The 25,995-nt window shown below is 36.8% G+C and overlaps 3 protein-coding genes across 5 annotated transcripts; all 3 read left to right on the top strand.

The window, feature by feature from the left end:
* Positions 1–736: 736 nt before the first annotated feature.
* On the top strand, positions 737–17,594 carry LOC136266722 (fibrillin-2-like). 3 transcript variants are annotated; one of them, XM_066061742.1, is made up of 22 exons: positions 737–909; positions 965–1,087; positions 1,183–1,280; positions 1,638–1,736; positions 1,862–1,957; positions 2,622–2,717; positions 2,852–2,947; positions 3,007–3,126; positions 3,333–3,452; positions 3,506–3,628; positions 3,749–3,874; positions 3,923–4,045; positions 6,592–6,717; positions 6,766–6,888; positions 9,783–9,905; positions 10,436–10,561; positions 10,610–10,732; positions 14,431–14,556; positions 14,605–14,727; positions 16,330–16,455; positions 16,931–17,122; positions 17,180–17,594. In XM_066061742.1, the coding sequence occupies exons 1-22, from the start codon at positions 815–817 to the stop codon at positions 17,407–17,409; spliced, it is 2,733 nt and encodes a 910-aa protein (XP_065917814.1). In that variant the 5' UTR covers positions 737–814; the 3' UTR covers positions 17,410–17,594. The 3 variants fall into 3 exon arrangements, with proteins under 3 accessions (XP_065917814.1, XP_065917816.1, XP_065917815.1); XM_066061744.1 differs by lacking the exons at positions 6,592–6,717; positions 6,766–6,888; XM_066061743.1 differs by lacking the exons at positions 3,506–3,628; positions 3,749–3,874.
* Positions 17,595–17,890: 296 nt separating this feature from the next.
* Positions 17,891–18,830, top strand: LOC136266743 (uncharacterized). Its single transcript, XM_066061765.1, has 2 exons — positions 17,891–18,193; positions 18,294–18,830. Exons 1-2 carry the CDS (start codon positions 18,070–18,072, stop codon positions 18,695–18,697), a joined length of 528 nt encoding a protein of 175 aa, XP_065917837.1. The 5' UTR covers positions 17,891–18,069; the 3' UTR covers positions 18,698–18,830.
* A 4,918-nt stretch (positions 18,831–23,748) lies between these two features.
* On the top strand, positions 23,749–24,840 carry LOC136266736 (NAD(P)H azoreductase-like). The gene has a single exon (XM_066061759.1). It carries the CDS (start codon positions 23,840–23,842, stop codon positions 24,722–24,724), a length of 885 nt encoding a protein of 294 aa, XP_065917831.1. The 5' UTR covers positions 23,749–23,839; the 3' UTR covers positions 24,725–24,840.
* Positions 24,841–25,995: the final 1,155 nt, after the last annotated feature.

Genomic DNA, 25,995 nt, shown 5'->3' on the forward strand with positions numbered 1-25,995 from the left:
AACTGAGGCTGCACATTTTTGGAAAATAAAAAATAAAAAAAATAATAATAACACTGTAAATTACGACGGCGAAAAATCGATCGAATTCAAGGTATTTCGCCTTATTTTCGCTAGAAGACATGGACGAAATTTGCTGCCACTCTAGTGTTTTCTTGATTAGACCTACCCCTACACATGACTATAGTTTGTAAGTCGATTTGAAGATATCGATATTTTGGTTTGCGGACCCTATCTTTGTTCTTTATTACTTAACTCCTTTTGTTTCTTTCAGTACTGTTTAGTATTATTAGCATTATTATTATCAATTTTTCCAAAGATGGGTAACACAAAAGGCAATACTGTTAGGGCATTTGATTCAATACTGTTAGGGCATTTGATTCATTCTTTTGAAGTAACATAACAAAAATGCGTTGATTAAGCGTGGAGCGTTCTGATTGGTTGCACCAGTTTTTGGTAATCTGGTACGACTCCACTATGCTAAGCATACCAGACCCTTACTCTATGCGAAGGAGCGGGCGCCGCCAGACTATGTGCAACGCTGTCCGCGCGGACAAACAATTTGGTGACATCATCGGAAAGTCCCTGGGGCTTACAAAGGACCATAAAATACACGTCAGCAAAATATTTTAAACCCATAATTGTTATTACAAAGTGACGTTTTACATTGCACGTGACATATGGGGAAGTCCAGGGCTGCGATCATGAATTACATAGACATTCGCTTTGTAAACAACTTTTACCACATAGCCAACCGTTTTCTGCTGTGTGTAGCATAATTGTGTCTGTGTCTTCAAATTCTACTCAGCTCAGTAGTATGGCTATAGCGATCGGTATGGGGCGTTTAAGCACGATAGCTCTCGCTTTAATGATTTTGGTCGCTGCTTGTGAAATACGCCGGAGTTCTGCTAAGTGAGCTAGCATTGATCAAGTATATCACGATTTTTTTTGTTTGCCGAACATGCAGGTATTGTCCAGCACGCAAGTCGAAAGTCTCATATATTGACTCACCTATTTCTGCTTACAAGAGGACGTCATACAAGTGTGGAATATGGATACTACATTTCTTAAAACTTTGGACATGTTACAAGTTAGTTTGACTCTGAGAGTGTGTTGAATACTGATGGAATGACAATCATATGTCATACTGTACTTGCACTGATTTATTATGCATTTTACATGTAGACAACAACCTTATTTCAAGTACATAGCAACTACACAAACAACCTACTACATGGATGACAAAGCATGCTGTCCTGGCTATGGTGGAGTAGACTGTACAAGTACGTATGTTATGCAATGATTGTTGTACCTGTCAGGAGACCCAAGAATCAACAGAAAGATTCATAATGCAAAATTAATTACCAAAATGCGGCTCTATTCAATTTCTTTAGCTAAATCATACCAGACTCCATGTGATTTTTAATGGCTTTATTTCTGTAGGCAAAATAGCTGGATATATACGTATTACAGTTGGGGCATGTGCCCAAGAGTATTTTCTATAAAATTATATAATAGCAATTCTAGCCATTAGTCCAGGTAGTTGTATTCTCCGTGCTTCTAACATTAATTGTATATTACTACAGCTGTGTTACAGACAACTGTGGCATGAGCAAACATAATATTAAATCTCGTTTTAGGACCTCAATGCTCTTCTGCCTGTCACAATGGAGGAACATGCAGTTCACCAGAAGTGTGTGCATGTGTTCCAGGATGGACTGGTAATAGCTGTGAAAAAGGTACTGACTATAATTGTACATACAAATGCAACGTACAGCAGATAAGTAGTTTTAAACTGCAAAATCATATATTAATCTGTTGCAAACACAGACAATGCAAGTGTCATGTGTATGTCTCTTATTAGCTATCTGTACTGATGGTTGCCATAATGGAGGAACATGCAGTTCACCAGACGTGTGTACATGTGCTCCAGGATGGACTGGTAACAATTGTGAACAAGGCAAGTAGACATAGTAGATTCCCTATAGCTTATATTATACAAGGGTGTCAGAGTAGGTACAACCAGTGTGGCCAGAGCCTAACCACTTTTGAAAAAAAACTTGCAAAAGCTAAAAGTAGTGAACATGCAATACTTAGTAATGCCACAACTGACAGAAGCAACACTTATTTAACCTGTCTTTCACCCAGAGCAGCTTCATGACTACTTCGTCCATATTAAGTGCCGCTAAAAATAATTATCATTTTCCTTGTGACTACTTTGGCCAAAAAGCAACTCCACAATGCTGTTTAAGTCTTAAAACCCTACACCATTTTTGAATATAGCTTGCAAGGAATGTTTCCAGTGTTCAGTTTGTATCCCCTGATTACTTGTCAGGTAGCTAGCTAGCTAGCACCTTGCACACAGCCTATGCCTCCAAATAAATAGCATTTTCAAAATGCAAATTTTCCTGGGGGAGCATGCCCCCAGACTAGCTGCCTTTGGACTAAACCTTTAGTAACCACTTTTACTTTTGTTCTGATCCCTGTTATACATTGCTTGAAATGCTGCTGCTGTGTAGTTACCAGTGAGTGTAAACTGAACTGTTAATAACTGGGAACATATTTAAGTATATGGTCATGATTTACACATAGAGTATTTGAACTATTTTTGCCATTTTCTTTAGCTGTTTGTTCTGGTGGTTGTCACAATGGAGGAATATGCAGTTCACCAGACGTATGCACATGTGCTCCAGAATGGATTGGTAACAACTGTGAACAAGGTACTCATTGAATTACTTGTACATATGGATGTAATACAGTTAGCTATTGTTGAAAGCTACAAAATGCAGAGTAAAATACAAACAGAGACATATATGCAAGCATCATTGTATGATTGTGTACGTGCTTCTTATAGCTGTCTGTTCTGGTGGTTGTCTCAATGGAGGAACATGCAGTTCACCAGAAGTGTGTATATGTGCTCCAGGATGGACTGGTAACAATTGTGAACAAGGTGAGAATTAAAGGATTGAATTGTATATATGTATACTATAACATTACGGTTCATTTAAGACATTGATGAGTGTTCCAATCACAATGAATGTGATCATGATTGTCTCAATACACGAGGGTCCTTTACTTGTTCATGCAATGATGGCTATCAGTTGAAGTCTGATGGCAGAGCATGTGAAGGTGAGGTGTATACATGTTCAAACATATACTGTACAAGATAACTTAAAAACAAAAGCTATCATTGCATCAATAAAAAGCATATAAAACTTTTCTGATAGCAATATTGTAACTACTACAAGTATGGATAAGTGCCATTTTCCACATTTTAGTCACATAATAATTTTTTTTTTGTGTATGTGTTATATTTTACATGATTTGTATTACAGATATTGATGAATGCCGTGAAGGTAAAAATCTATGTGATCAAATTTGTATTAATGGGAATGGGTCATACTCCTGCTCATGTCAAGATGGATATGTGCTGCAACATGCAAATTCCTGCAAAGGTATGAAAAGAACACTGTTTTGGAATCTATACATATTATTTTGCTGACATCAGATATCAATGAATGCCAAACTGATAATGGAGGATGTACACAAACATGTGATAACACTGATGGATCTTATCATTGTTCCTGTTTGAATGGATATGAGTTGACAAGTGATGGTCACAATTGTACTGGTGAGTAAACAACTTTACTATTATAGTTTGTCACTATGTGTTTGTGACTATGAAGACAATGTTTTAAGAATTAGCTTATGGTCTATGAATGTGATATGTACAGGCTCGATCTCCTTGCAGATATTAATGAGTGTGAGAGATTCTCCAATGGAAGATGTGATCACATTTGTACTAACACTAATGGTAGCTACTACTGTTCTTGTCATGATGGATATGTTCTTGCAAATGATACCTCCAGTTGTATTGGTATGTGTGATACATTGTGTGTGGCTAATAGTTATTGTTGTGATTCAGATATCAATGAATGTCAAACTGATAATGGAGGATGTACACAAACATGTGATAACACTGATGGATCTTATCAGTGTTCATGTTGGGATGGATATGAGTTGACTGGGGACAATTACACTTGTGTTGGTGAGTGAACATTTCAGCTTTAATATCATGGTACCTGCATGTAAATGTGGTATTTGTATAATGTTAATATGCTTGTCATCTTGCCTATAGTTTACTGTACTTCTACAATGCAGAATTCCATAGCTTACTACTGCTGACACTACATGACTTTTCTAGTTACAGATATACATTTTGGAAAGCCAACAACTTAATATCACAAAACGTTTTTTAATCAGCAATATTTTGTGTTTCATTGAGTACTCTGTTGCCATAAAGCTGTGCTGCCATGCAGGAAAGCTACTGTAGTTTTTTATTCAATAGAATTTTCTACTGATTGACTAACTGCCTGCCTGATGCCTTTAGACAAGTGTAACTCAATAACTGCTATGGCTATGGCTGCAGGCTTGATTTTTTCACTGTTCAAAGTCGCTTCAGCCTGCATTTTGGCTTGCGGCAGTGCGTATAATGCACTCATCATGGACTCACCTTATTTCTTTTTGCTGACCATCCTAAGGCATTGATTCATGGTAGTGCAATGGCTCCCTACATTTGTAAATGGGAATCATCCACATTTTCTATGGTGATTGGATTGATTGCAGACATACTTCTCCTACTGTTCTTCATTATTAGCACTGTAAAACTGGCTGAACATAGCTGAAAGCAAAGCATAATGGTCACTTCACTTTCAAGTCAGTACTTGATAGTTAAGGCACGTGTTCAATCAAAAATATTGTCTTTGGTGTTCTTCTTTCTTTTGATGCAGTATGCCTAGGTTCACCAGTCGTAATGTTATGAATAAGTAAAGCAAATTAAGAATTTTAAATTTGATTAGGGACCATAGAAAATAAAGTAGGGGTTACCTACACCATACTAGTGGATGTTTAATGCCTAATTCAGTTAGACTGAATGAATTAGTAGGGATTAATTGTCCACTAGTATATCTGTAGGTGTAGGCCTCCTGCCTTATTTCCCTACTCTTATTTTTGTGATCACTAATCGAACTGAAATTTATTTTTCCTTGCACTTGTATATAAATGCCATTATCAGCATTACTATTATTAAAACTTACAAATTTAAAAATGAAGTAGGGATCTAAGTGATAAAAAATAATGAAACAAGATATGACAATAGTAGCTAGCTCAATGGGAAATCCCTACTTTGGCACTGAACACAAAATAATTGTTATACCATGCCAAAGTAGGGATTTCTCACTGAGCTATGCTGTAATAACTACCATTGTTCATCTCTTGTTTCACCACTTTTATCACTTGAATCCTTACTTCATTTTTAAATTTATAATTTTTAATATACTAGTTTGTTTAGTTATTTGTTAAAGCATACAGCTAGCTATAAACATGTGACTGTTCTATTAGGGTGACTGCTGCATTAGAGTATTTTGAGTCAGCCTGCAAAGATGTGTGCTTTCCCAAAATGGGGTGTGGTCATTGTGGTTTTGGTTGATTATTAGAGTCATCTTGAGTTAGCCTACCAAGTTGAAGGTGTGTGGTCATTATTCCATTATAAATGCAGCTAGCGTAAAAGGGGCATGGTCATCATGGAATTGATCGATAATATGCAGAATAAAGAATGGACATGATCTTGTGACCTATCATGAAGACACAGCTAGGTAGCTATCTACCATACGCAAGTAAATTTTGACAAAAAAATTTGACGAAATCACACTTCAGCAGATTTGACGAATAAAATGTTGACAAAAGTCAAGAAATTGTAGACAAAACCTGTACTTTAAAAGGTGCTTATAAACTTTTGACGAATTTAAATTTGACGAATTAAACCAATTTGTCAAATTTTTCTGACATCAAAATTTCCTTGTGTATGGTAGTACCATACAGTAACGTAGTCTAAGCGCCTTAAATAATTTTATGTCATCTATTATGCTGCTTATAGACAGAGTTGATATAGAAAATTAATACCTCCATATGGTTTTGTTGGGATGAAGAAGACAAGCAACCTGATTGAAGATAAAGAAAAGACAAGGTGCAGAGGGCACACACTCTTCGGAATCCCAAAGGGCACATCCTACTAATGAGTTTGTTATTGTGGCATAAAATGGTGGCTGTGTGCAACTTTGTTTGGCCTCTAGGCTTGTGAGTGTGGTCAGTGAGTGAGTGAGTGAGTGAGGGGACAATTTGAAAAAAATTCTATATCCGTCTGCCAGTAAGCATTTTCTTGTTTAATTTGATGTTAGATGGATTAATATTATTTTGTAAAGGTGATTTTCATCGCGTAAGACGTTTCTAAGCTGGTTTTTAAAAGGTGGAACTTTTGCAGCGTACGTCATTTCTGGAAATCCCTACTTAAACAGTACTACCATACTGTTTGATACTGTTAATAGGTGGAGGGTGAGGACGTAGGGTAGGTAATATAGTAGGTGGCCACAAGCTAAGGATAAGAATAAATCAGGAGTAGTGATTACAAGCTTCAGGCTTAGCTAATGGCTCTGTAAGCTCAGGATTCCCTACAGTGGTTATATAGAAAATGCAAATAATTATTTGCTCACTTAGCTGATTAATAGTTATGATGATGCTATTGCTTCCTTCATACAGATATCAATGAATGTGAGAGATTCCCCAATGGAGGATGTGATCACATTTGTACTAACACTAATGGTAGCTACTACTGTTCTTGTCATGATGGATATATTCTTGCAAATGATTCCTCCAGTTGTATTGGTATGTGTGATACATTGTGTGTGGCTAATAGTTACTGTTGTGATTCAGATATCAATGAATGTCAAACTGATAATGGAGGATGTACACAAACATGTAATAACACTGATGGATCTTATCAGTGTTCTTGTTGGGGTGGATATGAGTTGACTGATGATAACCAAACTTGTGTTGGTGAGTAATTTTAAGCCATGCAGGTGTGCATGCACCCACAGCATAGACAGCTCCAGGATTTTTGGTGACTGGTTTCAGATCAGTAGCATATGTAATTATAGACTTTCTGTGAAAACCAAAAGTTACTGCCTGCTGAGAATAACTACTCTCCACCAGCTATATATTAATATCGCTGATAAAGTACATAAAAATCCTTATTATAGCTACATAGATGACCTGATCTTGGAAAACCTACCTTTTTGGCACATGGGTCAATTTTCTGTTTTATAGCTTAGATGAGGAACTGGGTGCTCATCTATCTTGTGTTAAAATTTCAGCATAATATCTTTAATCATTCCTGAGATATGGCCAATTTTCTGTCCTGTACATTACAAACTAACTTTTATTGTAATGTATTGAATTCTGTGAGTGATTAAGGGTGACAAATGGTGACAAATCACTTTGTTTACCAATAATTCCATTTTACCATCTAAAATACATTCAAGAATTTCTGATAGTTTAATGAAGTATTCTTGGTACTTTTCTGCAATTAAATGCCATGTATCCTTGTCTAAGACTAAGTTTTAGCCATTCCAACACCTGAACAAATCACCCAATTTGTAAGTTAATTGTTATCCCACGCATGTGAATTTACTACATGGTCTGATATAATCATCCATATCTCTTAGGAAAAATAAGCTATGGGTGTGAAATTTCACAGCAAGAATGTTTAATAGTTGCTTTATCTAAATGTACAAAAAAAAATATTGAAATTTTCATTTGAGTTTTCCCAAAAAGTTTGTTAGTGCCCAAAAGGTAGGTTTCCAAGATTCGGTCATTAGTTTTTTTGTTGTTTTTTTTAAATTACTGTGACTGCTTTATTGGAGTGATTGACTGCTCTATTAGAGTATCATGATTTAAATGTCTCATGCCTTGCAAATCAATGCAAACTATATTTTTAACTGCTTGAATACATTTGACCAGTTTCTGGTAGCTAACCTCAGAAACCTGCCTGGAGCCACTCCTGCACAGCCAGTCACAGTCTAGCTGCGAATGCACACTTGGTTCTTTGAAGTTGTATAATACTAAGTATGGAAAATTGTTTGCACGTACCTGTATAGCCAGTTTTAAAGTTATAAAATAAAATACAATGCATACTTTATGCAATATCTAAGCTTCTTATGATGTATTTTGTTTTGCCTAATTCAAGGAGTTGCGTGCTTTTCATATTTCAACCAGAGCGTTTCAAGCTGTAAGATTTTTTGTCATGTAATATAATGTGTGCTGACCAAGGAAGTACAAACTGCTAGAAGGCACAACTAACTTACATGCATAATTTTTAGTGTGTTTAATTATAGCCTACAGTAGATTCAAAAAATTTTTTGGCATAGTATCGCAAACCTGCAGCTTAGTATGTTGACTAAATTCGAGCTTAAATCTACTAAATTCACTTTAGCTATACATTTGAACCTTGGCTTAAGCTATATAGTAGTACATACATATAATAATAATTGGTTCTAGATGATGATATTTAGATACATATGTGACCCACTGAATGAAAACCCGACTAGTTTGCATAATTCTGTTTTTGAGAAAAACCGCATTAAAGTACACTGGATAAAAACACATACTACAAAAAATAAATCGCTTCAGTTAACAGTGAAACAAGGATCAAATCAAGATAACTAAGTTACCAATGGATTCATCTGTTATGGTGAGTAAGAATATCTTTGTTTTGTGTCAATGTCATGAAGCAAACATGAGTTCTGGGCATTTGTTTACATTGCAGTAAATATTATCATAGATATACACACGCACAACACACACACACACACACACACACACACACACACACACACACACACACACACACAAACACAGAGGATTGGAAACATGTCATGTTACATCGCAAAAATTGTTTCAAATCCATCTTCACAGTAAGTCTTGTTGTGGGAAAGTTCTATTGTTGTATTAACTAAGCCTGTCAGGTAATACAAGTGCCTTATCAAGCAATTCTGTCGACTTTTTTGAAAGAATTTACGAAGCAGAATTTTGGGCTCTCGGACAATCCTAACCTACTTGCTTATGGTACTGTTTACTCACAATGCTTAGCAAAAATGAACAAACCTTGTGGATTTATAAGCTGTTAGACGTATATTGCATACCTGAATCAATGCAAAATGCTTCCTTGCATAGTGGACTATGAGTTATGGCTTAAAGCAGCATCCAGTGTCGAGCATCAAAGGATTGTGTGGTACTGATTACTTGGCAATGGAGACTACTACAAGGCTGTAATTCGCGTAATACAGTCATTATGATCCACCATTCACCCATGTACAAGAATTATTTCTCTTCTACCATCTGTTGGAGAGTTACAACAGCTTTAACACCTGGCTGTAGGTGAGGATCAGCCGCGAGTTTCCAATTCAGTGTGTTTGTCTATAATCTATGATATTACATAAACGTTGCCGTTTCTAAGTTTAAACAGCCTTTTTGCTTAAATGCATGGGAAGTATGTAGGGAAAAACTGTACATTGCTGAATGTCCCAATTCATTGTGAAGACAATGAGCCAAGTCCCATTTCCATAGCTTGTTTACTTCGTGAGTTATGATCAATTAAATGAGCGCCTGTATTTTTTTTCTGTATAGTCACTGTACAAATCGATTGTTTTGCACTTCCTGCTGTCTATCACTACGACTCCACAACTATTCACCAGATAAGGCTGAAACTTTGACAGCCCATTGGTTTTTTCCTCTGGATAACAAAGAGGGTTACAAAGAGGGTTACAAAGAGGGTTACAAAAAGAAGTTTAATAAAAATGCAAACTAGTCAGGTTTTCGCTCAGCGGGTCACATATGATTGATAAGCACATTCAGTATCTGTTACAGTACTTTCATCAAGTTTCTATGTGTAGATATCAATGAATGTCAAACTGATGATGGAGGATGTACACAAACATGTAATAACACTGATGGATCTTATCATTGCTCTTGCTGGGATGGCTATGAGTTGACTGATGATAACCACACTTGTGTTGGTAAGATTATGTTTGGCTCTATGCTGCTGGATGGAATCTCCTTATTAATTTTGCTGTATTCAGAAAAACTGTACTGCACATACACAATAACCATAGTCCATAAATACTGCCCTGTGGGTTTTTACTAAGGGGAATTTTTAGTGTGATTTTCATGGATTGGCACAAAAATTTTCCTCAAAATACTGTGTCTGCAGGATGGTTACAATGGCATTGTTTAATAATACAAAAAGATTCTAAAGAAACAAACATTTCTCCCTTGAAATTTTGCATGATGGTATTCTGCAAAATATTTCCCCTCTAATATATTCTGCTATATGATATACAACTTTGCATGTAGATGATAGCCCAATTGGATAAAGATGGTGGTGATATGTCCTAAAATCAAATGACTCATAAAACAATTAAGTCATAAGCAACTCTTAAAATTGATACTGTATAGTTTACTAAAATACGCCTTGATTAGCTATGTACAAGTACAATAGTATGTCTGTAGTCTGTAGTCCAGACCATCATTAATGTCACCTTTGCAGATATAAATGAATGCAAGAGATTCCCCAATGGAGGATGTGATCACATTTGTACTAACACTAATGGTAGCTACAACTGTTCTTGTCATGATGGATATGATCTTGGAAATGATACCTCCAGTTGTATTGGTATGTGTGATACATTGTGTGTGGCTAATAGTTACTGTTGTGATTCAGATATTAATGAATGTCAAATTGATAATGGAGGATGTACACAAACATGTAATAACACTGATGGATCTTATCAGTGTTCCTGTTGGGATGGATATGAGTTGACTGATGATAACCACACTTGTGTTGGTGAGGATGTAATTTTATCATGCCTGGTATATCATGCCTGGTATGTCATGCACCAAGCCACACACAATAATATGTTGTGTAACTCAAAGAAAGTAGACACCAGTGTGATAATTATTAACAGAAATAGCAAAATATTCTGTGTATGATTTACAACCTTGGTGTTTTGAACCCTTCTTCACAGTAGTGCTGAGTGGTTTTGATATTTCTTAAATGGTACGGTATTGTCAAAGTGATATTGGTACGGTATTGTCAACTTGATGTTGTAGTATGACTAAATTATTGGCATGTATTAATTGGTGCTATTTTAGATTTGTAGCTCTAAAGTTAGACCCTAATTATTTTCAATATTGGTAGAATTGTGTTGAAAGCTGATTACTACACTTCTTCCTATAGGCTTATTACTTTAGCTACTTGTGTTTTTACAATCCACAGTATTCGCTATAGTCAAAATATTGGACAGTATCAAAAACAGATACTGTGGTTTGACTAAAATAGTAATACTGTCATATTGCTCAGCACTACTGCACAGCTTGACTGTTTTGGCATTAATGTATGCAACAGTGTGGCAGTATTATAATGGATGTCTATAGATATCCTTAAAAGTGCTTTTAGTACACAGTGGTTGAAGACAAAAACTACTAGATGACTTTCTGCTTAAACTATGTATAGTATGTGTTAAGTGTGCATGTTCTTCTAACCATGTGTGCAGTGCATGTATGTGACCGAGTCTGGAAAAATGGAGCTTATAGCTGGAAAATACATATGTTTACTTAATAATCTGTATCTCCATTTCTGTGTAAGCTATGTATAACAATTTTGTAAGTTTCAGTAAAATCTCCATAAATTTCTACATGCAGAAAAATTTAAATATTTATCATGTCCACAGAAAAAGTTATAAAATTCTGAAATTATGGTCGAAATTTGACTAGTTATCAGCCCCATTTTGTCAGACCTGGTCATGTATGTACATGCAAGTGCATGGGTTGTGGGTTGATTTTGTTGTGAAACATCAGAAATCAAATGGCTGGAGCATAATTGGCTTGGCAATCGAAATGTTCCAAGTTAATGCTCAGTTGATCCCAGTTGCTTATGAATATAAGAAACTTTACTTGCATCCTCTACACCCAGCTCTATGAATAGAAAGTTGTGGAAGCAGAGTGTCCATGTAGCTACAAGGCCGAAGGAGAGAAAATTGAGTTTGTCAGGCCATTATATATGTCACCAGGCTTGCAAAAATAGGGCTAAGCCATGTGGCCACAAGCTACATCTCATCACATAACATCTCATATCACAGTAGGGACGAAATATTTTCATTCTGTAACTTGTATTTAAAGCCAACTAAATGTTTAATAAGTGCTAAAAATTTCTTGGCCAAGCAATCAACTCCATGCATTTTCAATAACATCTGTAAAATGTACAATCATGTAGATATGATTGTCCAGAAATTGCATGAGAATAATATAGTTTGAGCTGGTCAGCTAGTTGGTCCAGCTCCAGATTATAGGTCAGGCTCAGGCCTGACCAACCTGACCATTTCCTACAGCCTTCAGCTGTCTTGATGAGAATTTAGTGTTACTAGAGAAGCAAATGACCAGTGGGGCTGGGCTTCTCTGTCAATCTACGTTTAAATATCCTATATACCATATGTAGAAAACTGAACCTATTATTCTAGCAGGTACCAGCCCATATATCAGATGCGTAGGAAATGCCTTTGTTTAGGAGGGGGCTGGGATGTAGCTAGGCTTATCCAGGGGATTACATGACATGTTTTAGTATGTGGAGCACACTAGCATGTGAAGCATGCAAGTCTAGGGGGATCTGGGGGAATGCCTCCCACAACAGTTTGAAATTAGGCCTCTCAGAGATTGAATTTGAGAGTGATTTTAACAGTTTAACTTGACTGTTGTATTTAGGTGACTGCTCTATTAGACTATCTCGATCTTGGGTTTGTAGTAGTATCTGGTGGACAGAGGTCTGGGGGCATACCACCCTCCCTCCAAGAATTACACTTAAGTGTCTGAGAGTGATTTCAGCAGTCACCATTATTATTGAATTTGTTGACTGCTCTATTAGGGTGTATCAATCTTGATGCATATAGATATCCAGGTGATTCACTGAAATTGCAGGTAGCTAAGCATTTGTATAGTTAGCTATTTGATAATTATTAATAACAGCTAGAGAGGGGCTAAGCTCTTCCATACAGGGCCGCCGACAGAGGGGGGCAACTGGGGCAAATTGCCCTGGGCCCCACATTGTTTGTGGCCCCATAACTATACATTGTCCATACATACAATATAAAAACATACAACAGTGTAAATCTATGTATATAGACTCGAAGACACAGGAACTAACAGATAGCATTAATTAGCTAGCAAATTCAATATCCAGTATAGTTCCAGGGTCAGCAAATCTTTACATGCCACTGCTCATAATAATATAATGATATAGGTGCTTAAAGAGCACTGTGACTTAGATCAGGATTGATATACTCTAATAGAAAAGTCACCTATGTACTCTAACAGAGCAATCAAGTGCACTCTAAATGTCCAAATACAAATACTAATGGATTAATGTGACAAGAAACTTTACTTTTGGAAAGAGCATTGAATTTCTAAAGCAGACATTGTAGCATTACAAACACCGTGAGTGATACAAGACTGAGTATGAGCTTATCACTGAAGTTGTATTTTAGTCGTGTATAGGTATATAATTTTATATTATGCACTTGGGTGTACAAATATCCTCAATATGCTTATTAAATTGTATAGCAAAAACCTAATTTGTCACTGAAAAATCCTTCTGTGCATGTGTTGACCAACTGCCAGTAGATAACTGTGTCATAGCTGTGAGTTGTACAAAGTATCACAATAATTCATCCATAAGTTATATTATCGCAATCTGTTGAGTTTTGGACCATTAAAATATTTAAGATCTTTCAGCGGCTGGGGGCACAGTGCCACTAGTATTATAAAGTTGTGTTCTGTTGAAAACTTCCTTTGAGAATCCTGCCCTAAACAATAATACATTAAAAATCAATCTCACATTCAAATTCAAAGGGTGCAGTATTTTAAAAATTCCTAGGTGGCATTGCATGATAGCTAGGAAAAGCTGTAATTTAAGCTTCATGATAAAGTAATACAAACAGTCATATTATACTGTGATAAACTACTCAAATCACTCTCATATTCATTCTCAGAGGGTCTAATTTTCAAAATTTCCTTGGGGAAGAATGTGGGGCTCTATAACCGATATAGAGCCCCACATTCTTAACTTTCCCCGGACCCCCTAAAGTCTCTCGGCAGCCCTGCTTCCATAATAAGGCCATTTCCCCCCTTCTTTAGTGCTCCTACCATAAATCCTGGTAAAATGTTGCAGCCATAAATCCTGGTAAAATGCTACAGCCTCATATGTACTGATATTACTACCCTATTTGTGTGTACTAATCCACTAGAATTTGTGTGTGTGTAGTGCACATGCAGATCTTCTCTGAATAGCACTATGGAGTATATCATGTCATTGAGGCTTTGCTTTATCTACATCTGTAAAGTGTCTCCTGTATATGTACATGTGCACATGCATGTGTATGTGTTATAGAGCAGGTAATACAAATGTATAGATTACAATGACATCATAATATGTACCTGGAACTTAGTCACTTACAGCATGGAAAATTTTATTCCATATATTCATGCATACAGATATAAATGAGTGCAAGAGATTCTCTAATGGAGGATGTGATCACATTTGTACTAACACTAATGGTAGCTACTACTGTTCTTGTCATGATGGATATGATCTTGGAAATGATACCTCCAGTTGTATTGGTATGTGTGATACACTGTGTGTGGCTAATAGTTACTGTTGTGATTCAGATATCAATGAATGTCAAACTGATAATGGAGGATGTACACAAACATGTGATAACACTGATGGATCTTATCAGTGTTCCTGTGATAAGGGATATGAGTTGACTGATGATTATCATACTTGTGCTGGTGGGTACTAAGTAGGGAAGTATTATGCATGTATACAGTGTCCGGCTCTACCAGTAATGATTAACATAGTGTGCCCTTGAATATTAGTGATCTGATGTTATTGATTATTAGATCTTGTAATATACTTTCATGTATCTGACCTTTGTTAGGGTCAGAAACCAATTAAAAGTCAAAGAAAAGTTAAAAGGGACTGGCTATGTTATATTAATCATGTAATGCCATTGAACAATGTGCTTGCTGATCACATGCATTTAATAATTGGATGCCTCTGGCCTTCTAGACCAGATTAATTACAGACACACTATCCTAGTCTTTCCATGCTCATTTTCAAGGATGTTATAAAATATCTTCTACAAAAAATTATACTCAAATCAGGTTGAGCAGATGTCAGTAGATTGTCAAATTTATCCATTTGGACAGAATTCAAAATTATTATATCTTAAATGACAGCTGTTTATAGTTGCTGCTAAAAACTGTGCGAAAAATAAAGTATTTGTGATCATCTCAGCGAAAACCCATTTTTAAAAATTTTGTCAGTATTATCTGCATTGCCCAAGGAATAAAGTTTCAGTCGATTATGGTGAGTAGTTTTTGAATTACAGTGCTATGCATAGAAAGTAAGGAAATTGATTTGTACAGTGACTATACTAAAAATAAACTACTGGAGCTTACATTCACAGCCATAATTTTTCTCAATTGTTATTTTAACAGGGAGGCAGCATCAGCCGAAGCTGTTCTTCAACTACACCCTGCATACTACATACACATAAACACACACGCACACGCACACACACACGCATACAGTAATCACTTATATATAAACTAGCAGTACTAACATGTCCCTAAATAACTATTTTGAACTTCTGTTTGGATTAGTCTACAAAGTTGGAATTTGGCTTACAATGTTCACCATGGATTGGCAGATCAACCAAGGTACAGTTTTAGTCCTGCAGTCACTTTCGCATAGGCATATGAAGGCAGTTTTGTTGAAAAAAATGGTGACGATTTTGTTTACATCTACCACATTGTAAACAAAGCATGTGACATGCAAAGCATTGGGGCTACAAAACTGAAACAAAGATTTTCAAACTCCCCATGAGTAGGCGAACAAAATGGTGTATAGGCTTAATCAGTTTAAGACTTCCTTTCTTGAGTAATGGCTCGATTATACCTTACGTAATTTTTTTTAACACACATATTTTCACCATTTTTAAAAATAATTATTATTTTTAATTTCATTTTCCTCAAAACACATGCTTCTGCAAAATAGACAGGCTTTTGCTGAGATGATCACATTTAACACCTATTTTGAAAATGTCTAGGGAAGCATCTCTCAACTATTTAATGCACGGAGCTTGAGACTACCAAACCTCAAGTGTAGTGCAGTCAATGATTAAAGATATATAGTCACATTTAGTGTATGAGCATGAGCAGTACACATTGCACACACCAGCTGCTTGGCATGCATGACATCACAGGATATTACATATACTGTATGTTATTGTGAAACTAAGAATAGTGGTTTGTATAGCTACTATATATAGTGTATCTGTATTGTTGAATGATACTATGTAGCTATATATACAGTGCTTATTCTCACAGACATTAATGAATGTGAAGAATTTTCCAATGGAGGATGTGATCACATTTGTACTAACACTAATGGTAGCTACTACTGTTCTTGCCTTGATGGATATGATCTTGAAATTGATAATGCCAGTTGTATTGGTATGTATCACACCATTTATATATAGTAGATAACTGATCAGTATCTAATTGGCAGTAGCTTGGGATATATAGTTCACAGATTTTTTTTTTGTTATATTGTATATACTTTGCATGGGCTGGAGTATCAAAGTGCCACCACATACTGTATTATGCCTCCATACCTCTATAACATTTTAAACTACCTAACCCTAGATAAAACAGACTTTGTTCTATGAGTACAGACAAAATTGCATGCATGAGTACTTGTTTGCTGAAATCTGAAACAACTGACTTCTCAAGATCAATGTTCCAAAAACACAACCAAGAAAGTAGAATACAAAGCACTTGGCTTTTCTTCATGCTACTTTTGTCTATTAATCTTGTCTTGCTTACACATGCTTGATTTTCCTTGTAACAATGCTCTATTTCAGTACACATATAACAAAACATGACCACTGTATTTATATTTGCTTACTTGGTATATACTTTGTTACAGATATTGATGAGTGTGCTGAATTCAATGGCGACTGTGAGCACAATTGTACCAACACTATTGGCAGTTATTACTGTACATGTGATGAGGATTACTCACTTGATAAGGATGGTCACAACTGTACTGAATACACTGTATGTGAACATTTAAACTGTGGATTGATGATGAAATATGCTGTTGTAATCATGATAGCAGGTAAACAGTAACATGTATCATGCATCACATAAGTATACATAATCCATTGTGCCACAGTGTTAGCCATATTCTCTGCTGTTGGAGTATTAATACTTAAGAGGAGACAGAATACTGGATCTACCATTAAATATAAAAAGTTGAATGAATCAGATTCACAACATGTAGTGATGATAACTAAGTCAACTAATAGTTGGAACTACAAGAAGCTAGTGGAGAATTCTGAGGATGATGACCTTGCAATAGATGACAGTGATGATGATGATGGTCACAAAAAGAATTCAGATTGAATATTCACATAAGCACACACACACACAATTATTAGGCAATAGCTACAGCATACGTATATTTCACTTAATGCCATTTTATGGATTTGTAATGGATTTTTTATGGCTTACATTTTCATTTGTCATAGTTTATTGTAAATTCCAATCACATTAAGAGAAACAATTAAGCATTGTCTTCAAGACTATAATGGTCTTCTTGGCAGAAAACAATTTTAAAAACCTGTCTGGCTGGACCACTGGAGAAAGCAGACTAGTATCATGTGTATGACTGTGACTCACATTTTGATTAGGTTGCCATGGTATCAGTTACATTATGAAGTAGTAATATAATGCTGTACGTGGAGAAGAGGACATTTGGGTACAATAATGTATGTTTAATGACAGTTAACATAGCTAATGGTTTAGGCACGTAGTTGTGGCCACATGATAAACAGTGAGGTTTTTTTGTTTATATAATTGTATGTCATTTTGTGTCATATTCCAGTAGCAAATCATATGCCATGCAGTAAGCAATGTAATGTGATCACAAATGTGGTTATGATGTATTTCCCATTGTTATACTTTATGGTTATAAATAAAGAAATGGTCCGGTGTAATGTTATATAGCATTTTATTTTGTAGTTTTTAGCTACCTGCTGTTAGCTAGTTATTCAGTTAATAACCATGATTGTTCTACTGGTGACCATCTTGAGTGTGGTGACTTTAGGTTATGCTGCTCCAGTGAGTCCATTTCATGTTATTGAACCAGAAAAGGAATTTCTGGTAAATCCTCATCGTCTTCCAACAGGTATGATGTTACCATAGTTACAATTGTGTCAGAATTACCATTATGAAAGTAATTGATATTGAATGGACTTATTTTACAACTCCACATTGTATTCTAATAGATTCCTGTATCAACCAGCTATATGTGATGGCTTTTACATCAAGTTTACCATTTGCCGGTTCTGACCGACTTCATTTAATACAATTGAAAGTAAATGGAGTGATAAGTGAGAAGTACTTACCAAACTTGCCAAGGGATGACTATGAACCGCACAAAGGAGACCTCTGGAAGTTAGATCTTAAAAATTATTTTGGTTTCTCTGGCTGCATAAAAACAAAGGATATAGAAGGAATTACTATCATCCATGGTAGCAATGATGGGTGGAATATCGATTCCATTGTCACTTTTGTGGTAGTTGACAAATATTACTGGGAACTGAGCAGTGCTGATCTAGATGTCAAACAATGGATTGATGGAGACGGAAGTACTTCACATGAAAAGTATTCACTGAGTCTTACTCTGTAGAGAGCTTAATGTGGGACAATTCTATCTGACTATATACATAGTTACACACATGCATTACATATTTTAAGTGAGCACTTTATTGATGACCCCACTACAGGTATTTATATATACATTGAGGACTTAGTATGATGGACATATGTACTGGTATGCAGCTAATGTTTGTTTTGAGTTTCACTCTCCTATGCGGAATTGGGCTTTGTTGGCTATCACTGTACTGATGTCACTGTACCATATGGTATAGTTGTTATGGAGGAAGTGTTACATCCTTACATACACCATAGGCTAATCAATTCTCAGAATTAATATGCATGTGACCCAGTCTGACAAAACAAGTCTAATAGCTATTCCACTTGACAACTCAAAACTTGTGGTGTGAATGAGGTAGGAACTTCAAACTTAGTCATTTTAAATCTGCTGTATAGTTTTAACCATCAAGGAATGGGAAGTTATGGATTATCAAACTTAGATACAGTGGAACCTGTGTTACGGTCACCTGGATTAAGCGGTCACCTCTGCATAACGGCCATGGACACGAGGTCCCAAATATTTTCCCATACAAATGTATGCATTGTTGTCTGCATTAAGCGGTCACCTGTCTAACGCGTATAACGGCCAACCAAGAATTCGCCTATGAATCACTGTATACATAACTTTCTCCTTCATATAGCGGTCGCTACCTTTCATGTCTGGCACTACGGCACCGTTTCAATTAATGCACAATTATCACACTTCCTGCCTTTCAATGAATACTATATAATCTATCAGGCTTCATTGCTTAAACGTATTCAATAGCTATAACCAACATTCTTAACAAGCTCACCTTGTCCTTTCTGTACTAAAATATTACTGCATTGCCGTTGGCGCGAGCCTCTTAATAATAATCACTCATTTATAACGGCCATAGCCACTAAAATGCTGCTGACCACCTTATACAGGTTTTCTCTATAACAGCCACCTGTATATAAAGGCCAGATATATCTGGTCCCAAGGTGACCATTATAGACAGGTTCCACTGTATTTGGAAAGGTTATAAGACAGACCTGGTCATGTATAACTATGGATGCATATTAAAAATTAAACTGTTCAGACACAATGTATTACAAACACTTAAGTTTTAGAGAAGTTGCTTGTCTGCTGTAGCTATCATACACATAGCTAATTATATAACTGAATGTTCTACATACACAAACATACTGTACCATATATGTATCGGTGCACTGCACTGATTATAGCATGCAGTGCACATGCATAGCACACCCACACATATTACAGTAATAGTGTACATATCACAGCCACAACAACCTTTGATATCACTTATCAATTGCATCATCAGTGGTGCCATGTTTGTTTACCAAATCACTCAGATAAAATTTATTTAAAGGCATTAAGAGAAGTGTGCATATGTGTTTACACTCCATCATTACTCATGCATGACCACTACTCATTGGGGTGATGTCAACATCATGATTAGTGACTTAATCAATGCATGTGGTCTCTGCATCACTGTTACAGCTTTATCAGCCACTGTACAATGATACATTTTTGTTCATTTGCTTGCAGCACACAGCAATGACAAATGAGAATACTTATAGCTACTTCTGCTTAACATCTTGTGTATACAAGTAGAGTCCTTCAGGGTCTTCTTTCTTCAGTAGAAACATCCAGCAGGGCAAAGTATGTAGGCCCAGGAGCTTATCCAAAGGAGAGTATGCAACACTTCAGTGTAGACACTGGACTTACTGAAGGCATTTGGCTACAGAACACAAGAGCAACTAAAACATGCATACTTATAGGCTACCACTGGGTTTGAAGTTTTTTTTATTTATTTGGAAAATTTGTATCTTGTCAAGATTCTGATTGCACTTTATTTACAAGGTTTATAACCCCTTGTGGAACTTAGTTAGTGGGATCATAATTGTAATGTACACAGTTCTTTGACCACATGTCAGTGAGTTGCAAACACATACAATAACCATGCAGAAGTGGTGTAGCCATATCTGTAGCAAAAAGACTACAATGTATCGCTTTACATAAAGAAAATAGATGGCTATAGTCAATAGGGGTTGCGAACCAAATATGCAAAACGGATATAGCTACATTTTAAATTTGCAATGAAGGACTGCAGCCAAACCACACAGAGTTACATACACATCATACATAACGATTTAAATTTGTAATCTGTTTACACAATTGGTACTAACAAAGGTTGTATCTGTGACTAAATACAAGTACATAGCGACAAAGCATAATCAAGATCAGCATGTACATTTCTAGTAGCTAGCATTTTAAATATCTACAATTACAGTAAATATTTACAAACTTTCTCAGACCCTTTTCTTTTATGGTTTCATTGATTATATGTGTCAGTGGGTTACAAGTGGACGCAATGACCAGAAGTGGTATGAACATGTGACTGGATTTTGGAAAGACCATCCAAATCGCACATTAGAAGTTTCGAGATAAAACGGTTTTAAAGAATTCAAGCCAGCATAACTCTCCAGGGATAGCAAGCACGTGTATGACATTTACACTAATGATGCATCAATCTGTTACCGTTAAGATCACTTCCAGTACTTGTAGCTGCTTGTAGAGTTTCCCGCCAAATAAGATAGTAGTATCACAAGTGCTCACAAAGGGGTAGAGGGTGGGGGTGGAGGGTAGTGGGGTGGGCAAGGATTAGACCTCAAAATGGAGACAGGCCATGATTGGAGTCCAGAGACAAAATTACAGGGCTGTGCTGGCTCCTTAGTGGTTGATATGTAGCAAAATCTATACAGAAAACGTCTGGCCAACATTGTCAGGCTGTCCACCAGTAAACCATTGATTCTTACCAAGCCAGGTCCTTCACAAGGCTTAAAACTGCCATTCGAGCTCTACACAGCCCCCAGAAAAGACGTCTGTTGAAACCAGCCTTGAGTAGTTTGAGTGGTGCTGAGTGTCAAAACCACTAGTACAATAGTGTAGCTAACTACTGGTGGTGTTAGTTTGATTTTGCCTCATGTGAGATTTGGATCGGTTTTGTGGTCACATATAACATGTGCAAAACTCCAGCATAGAGCTGTACATGCTTGCTACTGCAACCATAGCAAAACTTAATGACAATGACAGTAGGTAATGTTAACCCTAGGAAACATTGCAGTCAAATGATTACCTAAAATATCAACTGCATCTATTCAAAAAGGGAACTTACTAAACCATGGACAAGACATTTTATTGATGATTTGGCAGAAACACAAGGGTCACAACACTAAAATAATACGGTGTACAAACATGCATAGTTCAGGTGCATTTGTTTGCAGCTTAAATCTCTGGAACAAAGTATTTACAGGCTTTTATAGATCTGCACATGCACTAACCTCTGATCTGATTCAGCCAGTGGAAAGCTAAACTTACCGATTTAGTTGGCTACAGTAAAATTTGGGAGTGTTCGGACCAACTGAGTATTCATCTTTATTTATAAAGTTTGCTGTGAGTAAATAGCTATGGAATACGGAATTGCAACAGTAATTGGGTTTGAAGACCCCCTGGCACACCGCGCCCTGAGACCCGCAGCTGTGGCATGCATGCCAACCAATACCTTTTAGCTGGTAACTCTTGTAGTAGCTTTAGTAATGGCAATCATGTATGTGTGTGTGGCCACTTTCCCGCTCACACGCACAAAACTTAATAATAATAAAAAATACAAGTTGGACAGAACAGCTCTAGTGCAGAGTCTTTTCAACTGTATGCCGGGAAGCTTGCCGGTGTGGAAGCTGCCATCCACTCAGTTCGTTCCTACTTTGCTCTTAGTGACTGTGATGCGGTTTTGTTAGTAGATGCTAGCAATGCTTTTAATTCCTTACATCATATTGTGGCCCTTCATAACATTCGTCAGTTATGCCCATCTTTTGCCACACTCCTTATCAATACTTACCGTTCTCCCACTTGTTTGCTTATTTCTGGTGAAATTTTAATGTCAGAAGAAGGTACCATCCAGGGTGACCCTTTGGCCATGCCTATGTATGCTCTTGCTACAGTCCCACTCTTAAAGCGATTTCCAGGGGATATTAAACAAATCTGGTATGCCGATGATACTTGTGCTTGTGGTAAGCTTGGAAGATTGCACCAGTGGTGGCAATGTCTTTGCTCAGTTGGTCCATCTTATGGCCATTTTGTCAATGCTTTAAAGGCCTGGCTAGTTACTAAAGAGAATCTGCTTCCTGATGCGGCCAAACAACTTTTTGCTGATTCTGGGGTAAATGTGATTAGTGATGGATGCCCTTACCTAGGGTTCCTTCCCTTTAATGCTTGTGGTGGTTCCTCCTTCTCCGTAGAACATGCGCTGTCATGTCCAAAGGGTGGACTTCCTACTTTGAGACACAATGATATCAGCGACTTTACAGCTTCTCTATTAACTGAAGTTTGTTTGTAGGTCATAGTTGAACCTGAACTGCAACCTGTCTCAAATCCAGATGAGTACCCCCCCCGTTACTTCGAATACTCAAGATGGCGCTCGTCTGGAATGGCTTTTGGGGTGGTCAATCAGACAAATGCTTTGTCGATGTCAGAGTTTTCAATCCTTATTCTGCTTCAAATAAGTGCTCATCATTGTTTGCTGCCTATAAAAAGCATGAGAACATCAAACAGTGTGCTTATGGCCAACGTATCCGAGAAGTTGAACATGCCTTATTCTCTCCCTTGGTTTTTACTGCTACTGGAGGTCTGGCTCATGAAGCCACTATCTTTTTACAAGCGTCTGGCTTCTCTTTTGTCCAATAAGTGGGGGATAATTACTCGGTTACTCTAGGCTGGCTCTGTTGCTGTCTTTCCTTTTCTTTGCTGCGTTCTGCTATTGCATGTATCCGTGGTGCTCAGTCATCATCGCAGTCATCATCCGGTCACTTTGACAGAACTCCACCTCCAATGGATCTAGTTAGGGTGGAGTCACGTTATTTTACTTACGGTTTTGCTAGTTGTGTGTTGTTATTACAATTTTATACTTTATGGTGAAAAAAAAATCAATTAGAGATTATAAGCGCCCCCTTTCGGTGGCATTTATTTATAATCTCTAATCGATAAGCGCCACCCCGGAGAAGAGGACGAGACTAGTAGATAGAATAAAAGTGAGTAAAAAGAGCCAAACATTGAGCGGAACATTTAATAATGGCAAAGCCAGTGGTGTTCGTGATCGGAGCTAGCGGTAACATAGGGTTGGCTTCTTTACAATCGCTTTCATCCTTATACTCTAATCAACTGGAGATACGTGCTGGTGTCAGAGACCCGGACAAGGCTGAAAAGGTGAAGGCATTACCAGGAGTGATCGTAGTGAAAGCCACCCAAGGAGATAAAGAGCAACTTGTTAAGATTTTCACAGGAGTTAACTGTGTCTTCATTGTCACTCCACCAACTGAAAACCGTGCTGAATTGGCTATCAAGACCGCAGAAGCTGCCAAGGAGGCAGGAGTAGAGCACCTGTTGGTTGTAAGTGTTCCACTTATTGAGCTTACTGATATCATAGTTGGCAAGCAGTTCAGAGAGCTTGAGGAAAGCATTTCTAAGTTGGGAGTACCATACACATTCTTACGTCTTCCGATGTTCACTGAGAGCTACTTTCGTTATAAACAAACAATCCAGAAGATGTCCACTATAATAACACCATTAGACCCCACCAAGCCGTATACAAGTGTAGTGGTTGCTGAAGCAGGGAAAGCTGCAGCGGCAATTTTAGCTGATTGCTCAAAACACATTAATAAAGTTTACACAATTGTAAGTAATCGTCACACATTTAATGATGTAGCAAAAGCATTTTCCGAAGCCCTTGGTAGAGAAGTGACCATCACAACTTCTACATATGAGGATACTGAGAGATCTTTGTCAGGGTTAGGGATATTGCAGCCATGGCTAATACAATCCATTATTGAAATGTACAAAGCTGTTGATACTGGCTTAGCTCCTAGTGAGACCACATCTCATTATAAAGATATTACTGGAGAAGATCCTACCAGTTTGAAAGATTGGGTGAATGCTGTGGCACCTGCTTTTAAGTGATGGTGATCAGCTATTCAATACTGTTGTAGTTACTACATGCAAAATTGTGTTATTTTGTGGTCATAAATGTCTGTGACTCTGTGTGATGCTAGGAGATATAAATTTTGAAAACACCATTTGGACAGATCGGTGTTGTTTATGGATGGGTATGAGAATACTGGTATGAGAATACTGGTATTTCAGGGATGTTTCCAAAGTCAAATTTCAATTGGTTAAAGTGTCTGCAATTTTTCTTTGGTGTAGTAACTTCACCAGTTGGTATCTGTAACAAATTAATAGTTGTATCCTGCTTTTGAGACTTTATGAAGTTCCAAAGGTTTTTCTTTTCTTATCACAATCTGAATTAAGACTGCCAGTAAGGTGTTTCAGTAAGGGCAAGGCATTGTTTAAAGTACTTGGGATTGTATGTCTTTGTATATGCTTTCCAGCCGATAAAATCTTGTAGTTTGATTATACATGCACTGTTTTCTTTTAATCAGTCTTTGAAGTTGAGAGGTCATCCACGATAAGTGATTTGATGTAGTTATTTGCTTCGCTGGAATATGTTTTTCAAAATGTTTTCATATAAAAATTTCCAATTTTGCTCCATAGTTCTAGAGCTATTCTTAGTCAAGACTAAATGCATATTTGAGACTTGCAGAGATCTCTTATAATGATATGACAACAAAAATGTTAAACCGTTAAGGAGCAAAAAAGGAGATTTATTTCAGTGATTTTCACACTGTTTTTCTGTCATTGAGGACTATCTGATGAGTTTGCTTTTGTTGCAATTTTGTGTGAGGTTGACCCAACATTCTTGGTAAAAATGCCTGTACTATTAATAACTCTGCCACACATGCTGGCAACAAGTTATAAGAAAATATACTTCTATAATAAAGCAAACTGGGATACCTCAGCTAGGATACTACTTATATCAAAAGTTAATATAGCTACCATTTAAAAGCTCTAGCAAAGACACATCTTTTGTTAATAAAATTATCAACTTGGAGGACAAAGTAAACAGAAGTTATAATCCTGGATTTGCTTGATGTTCTATTATAAATAGTATAGCTAACCTGCATGTGGTCTAGTCCATGGTTTGTTACTAGTCATCAAATGAAAATCGGCAAAGTCTTACAATGGCTATAGCTACCCACAATTAATTACCTCAGTCTGCAGCCTCAGTAATTAAGCTTGTGGGTACCGTTACCCACATCGTTGTCGGGTCTCTAATAGTGTAGATAACTCATTCTAACTAATACAAACTTTAATTATTATAACTTGCTAGGCAG

The sequence above is a fragment of the Dysidea avara genome, chromosome 9 (assembly GCF_963678975.1).
Source record: "Dysidea avara chromosome 9, odDysAvar1.4, whole genome shotgun sequence".
In the NCBI taxonomy this organism is placed as follows: domain Eukaryota; kingdom Metazoa; phylum Porifera; class Demospongiae; order Dictyoceratida; family Dysideidae; genus Dysidea; species Dysidea avara.

Excerpts from the sequence above, each read along its gene's own strand:
- LOC136266722 (XM_066061742.1), top strand. The coding sequence starts at position 815 with ATGGCTATAGCGATCGGTATGGGGCGTTTAAGCACGATAGCTCTCGCT. Across the intron at positions 1,958-2,621 it reads TGGTAACAATTGTGAACAAG|CTGTTTGTTCTGGTGGTTGT; the intron begins GCAAGTAGACAT and ends CATTTTCTTTAG. Across the intron at positions 3,875-3,922 it reads TGATACCTCCAGTTGTATTG|ATATCAATGAATGTCAAACT; the intron begins GTATGTGTGATA and ends GTTGTGATTCAG.
- LOC136266743 (XM_066061765.1), top strand. The coding sequence starts at position 18,070 with ATGATTGTTCTACTGGTGACCATCTTGAGTGTGGTGACTTTAGGTTAT. Across the intron at positions 18,194-18,293 it reads TCCTCATCGTCTTCCAACAG|ATTCCTGTATCAACCAGCTA; the intron begins GTATGATGTTAC and ends GTATTCTAATAG.
- LOC136266736 (XM_066061759.1), top strand. The coding sequence starts at position 23,840 with ATGGCAAAGCCAGTGGTGTTCGTGATCGGAGCTAGCGGTAACATAGGG.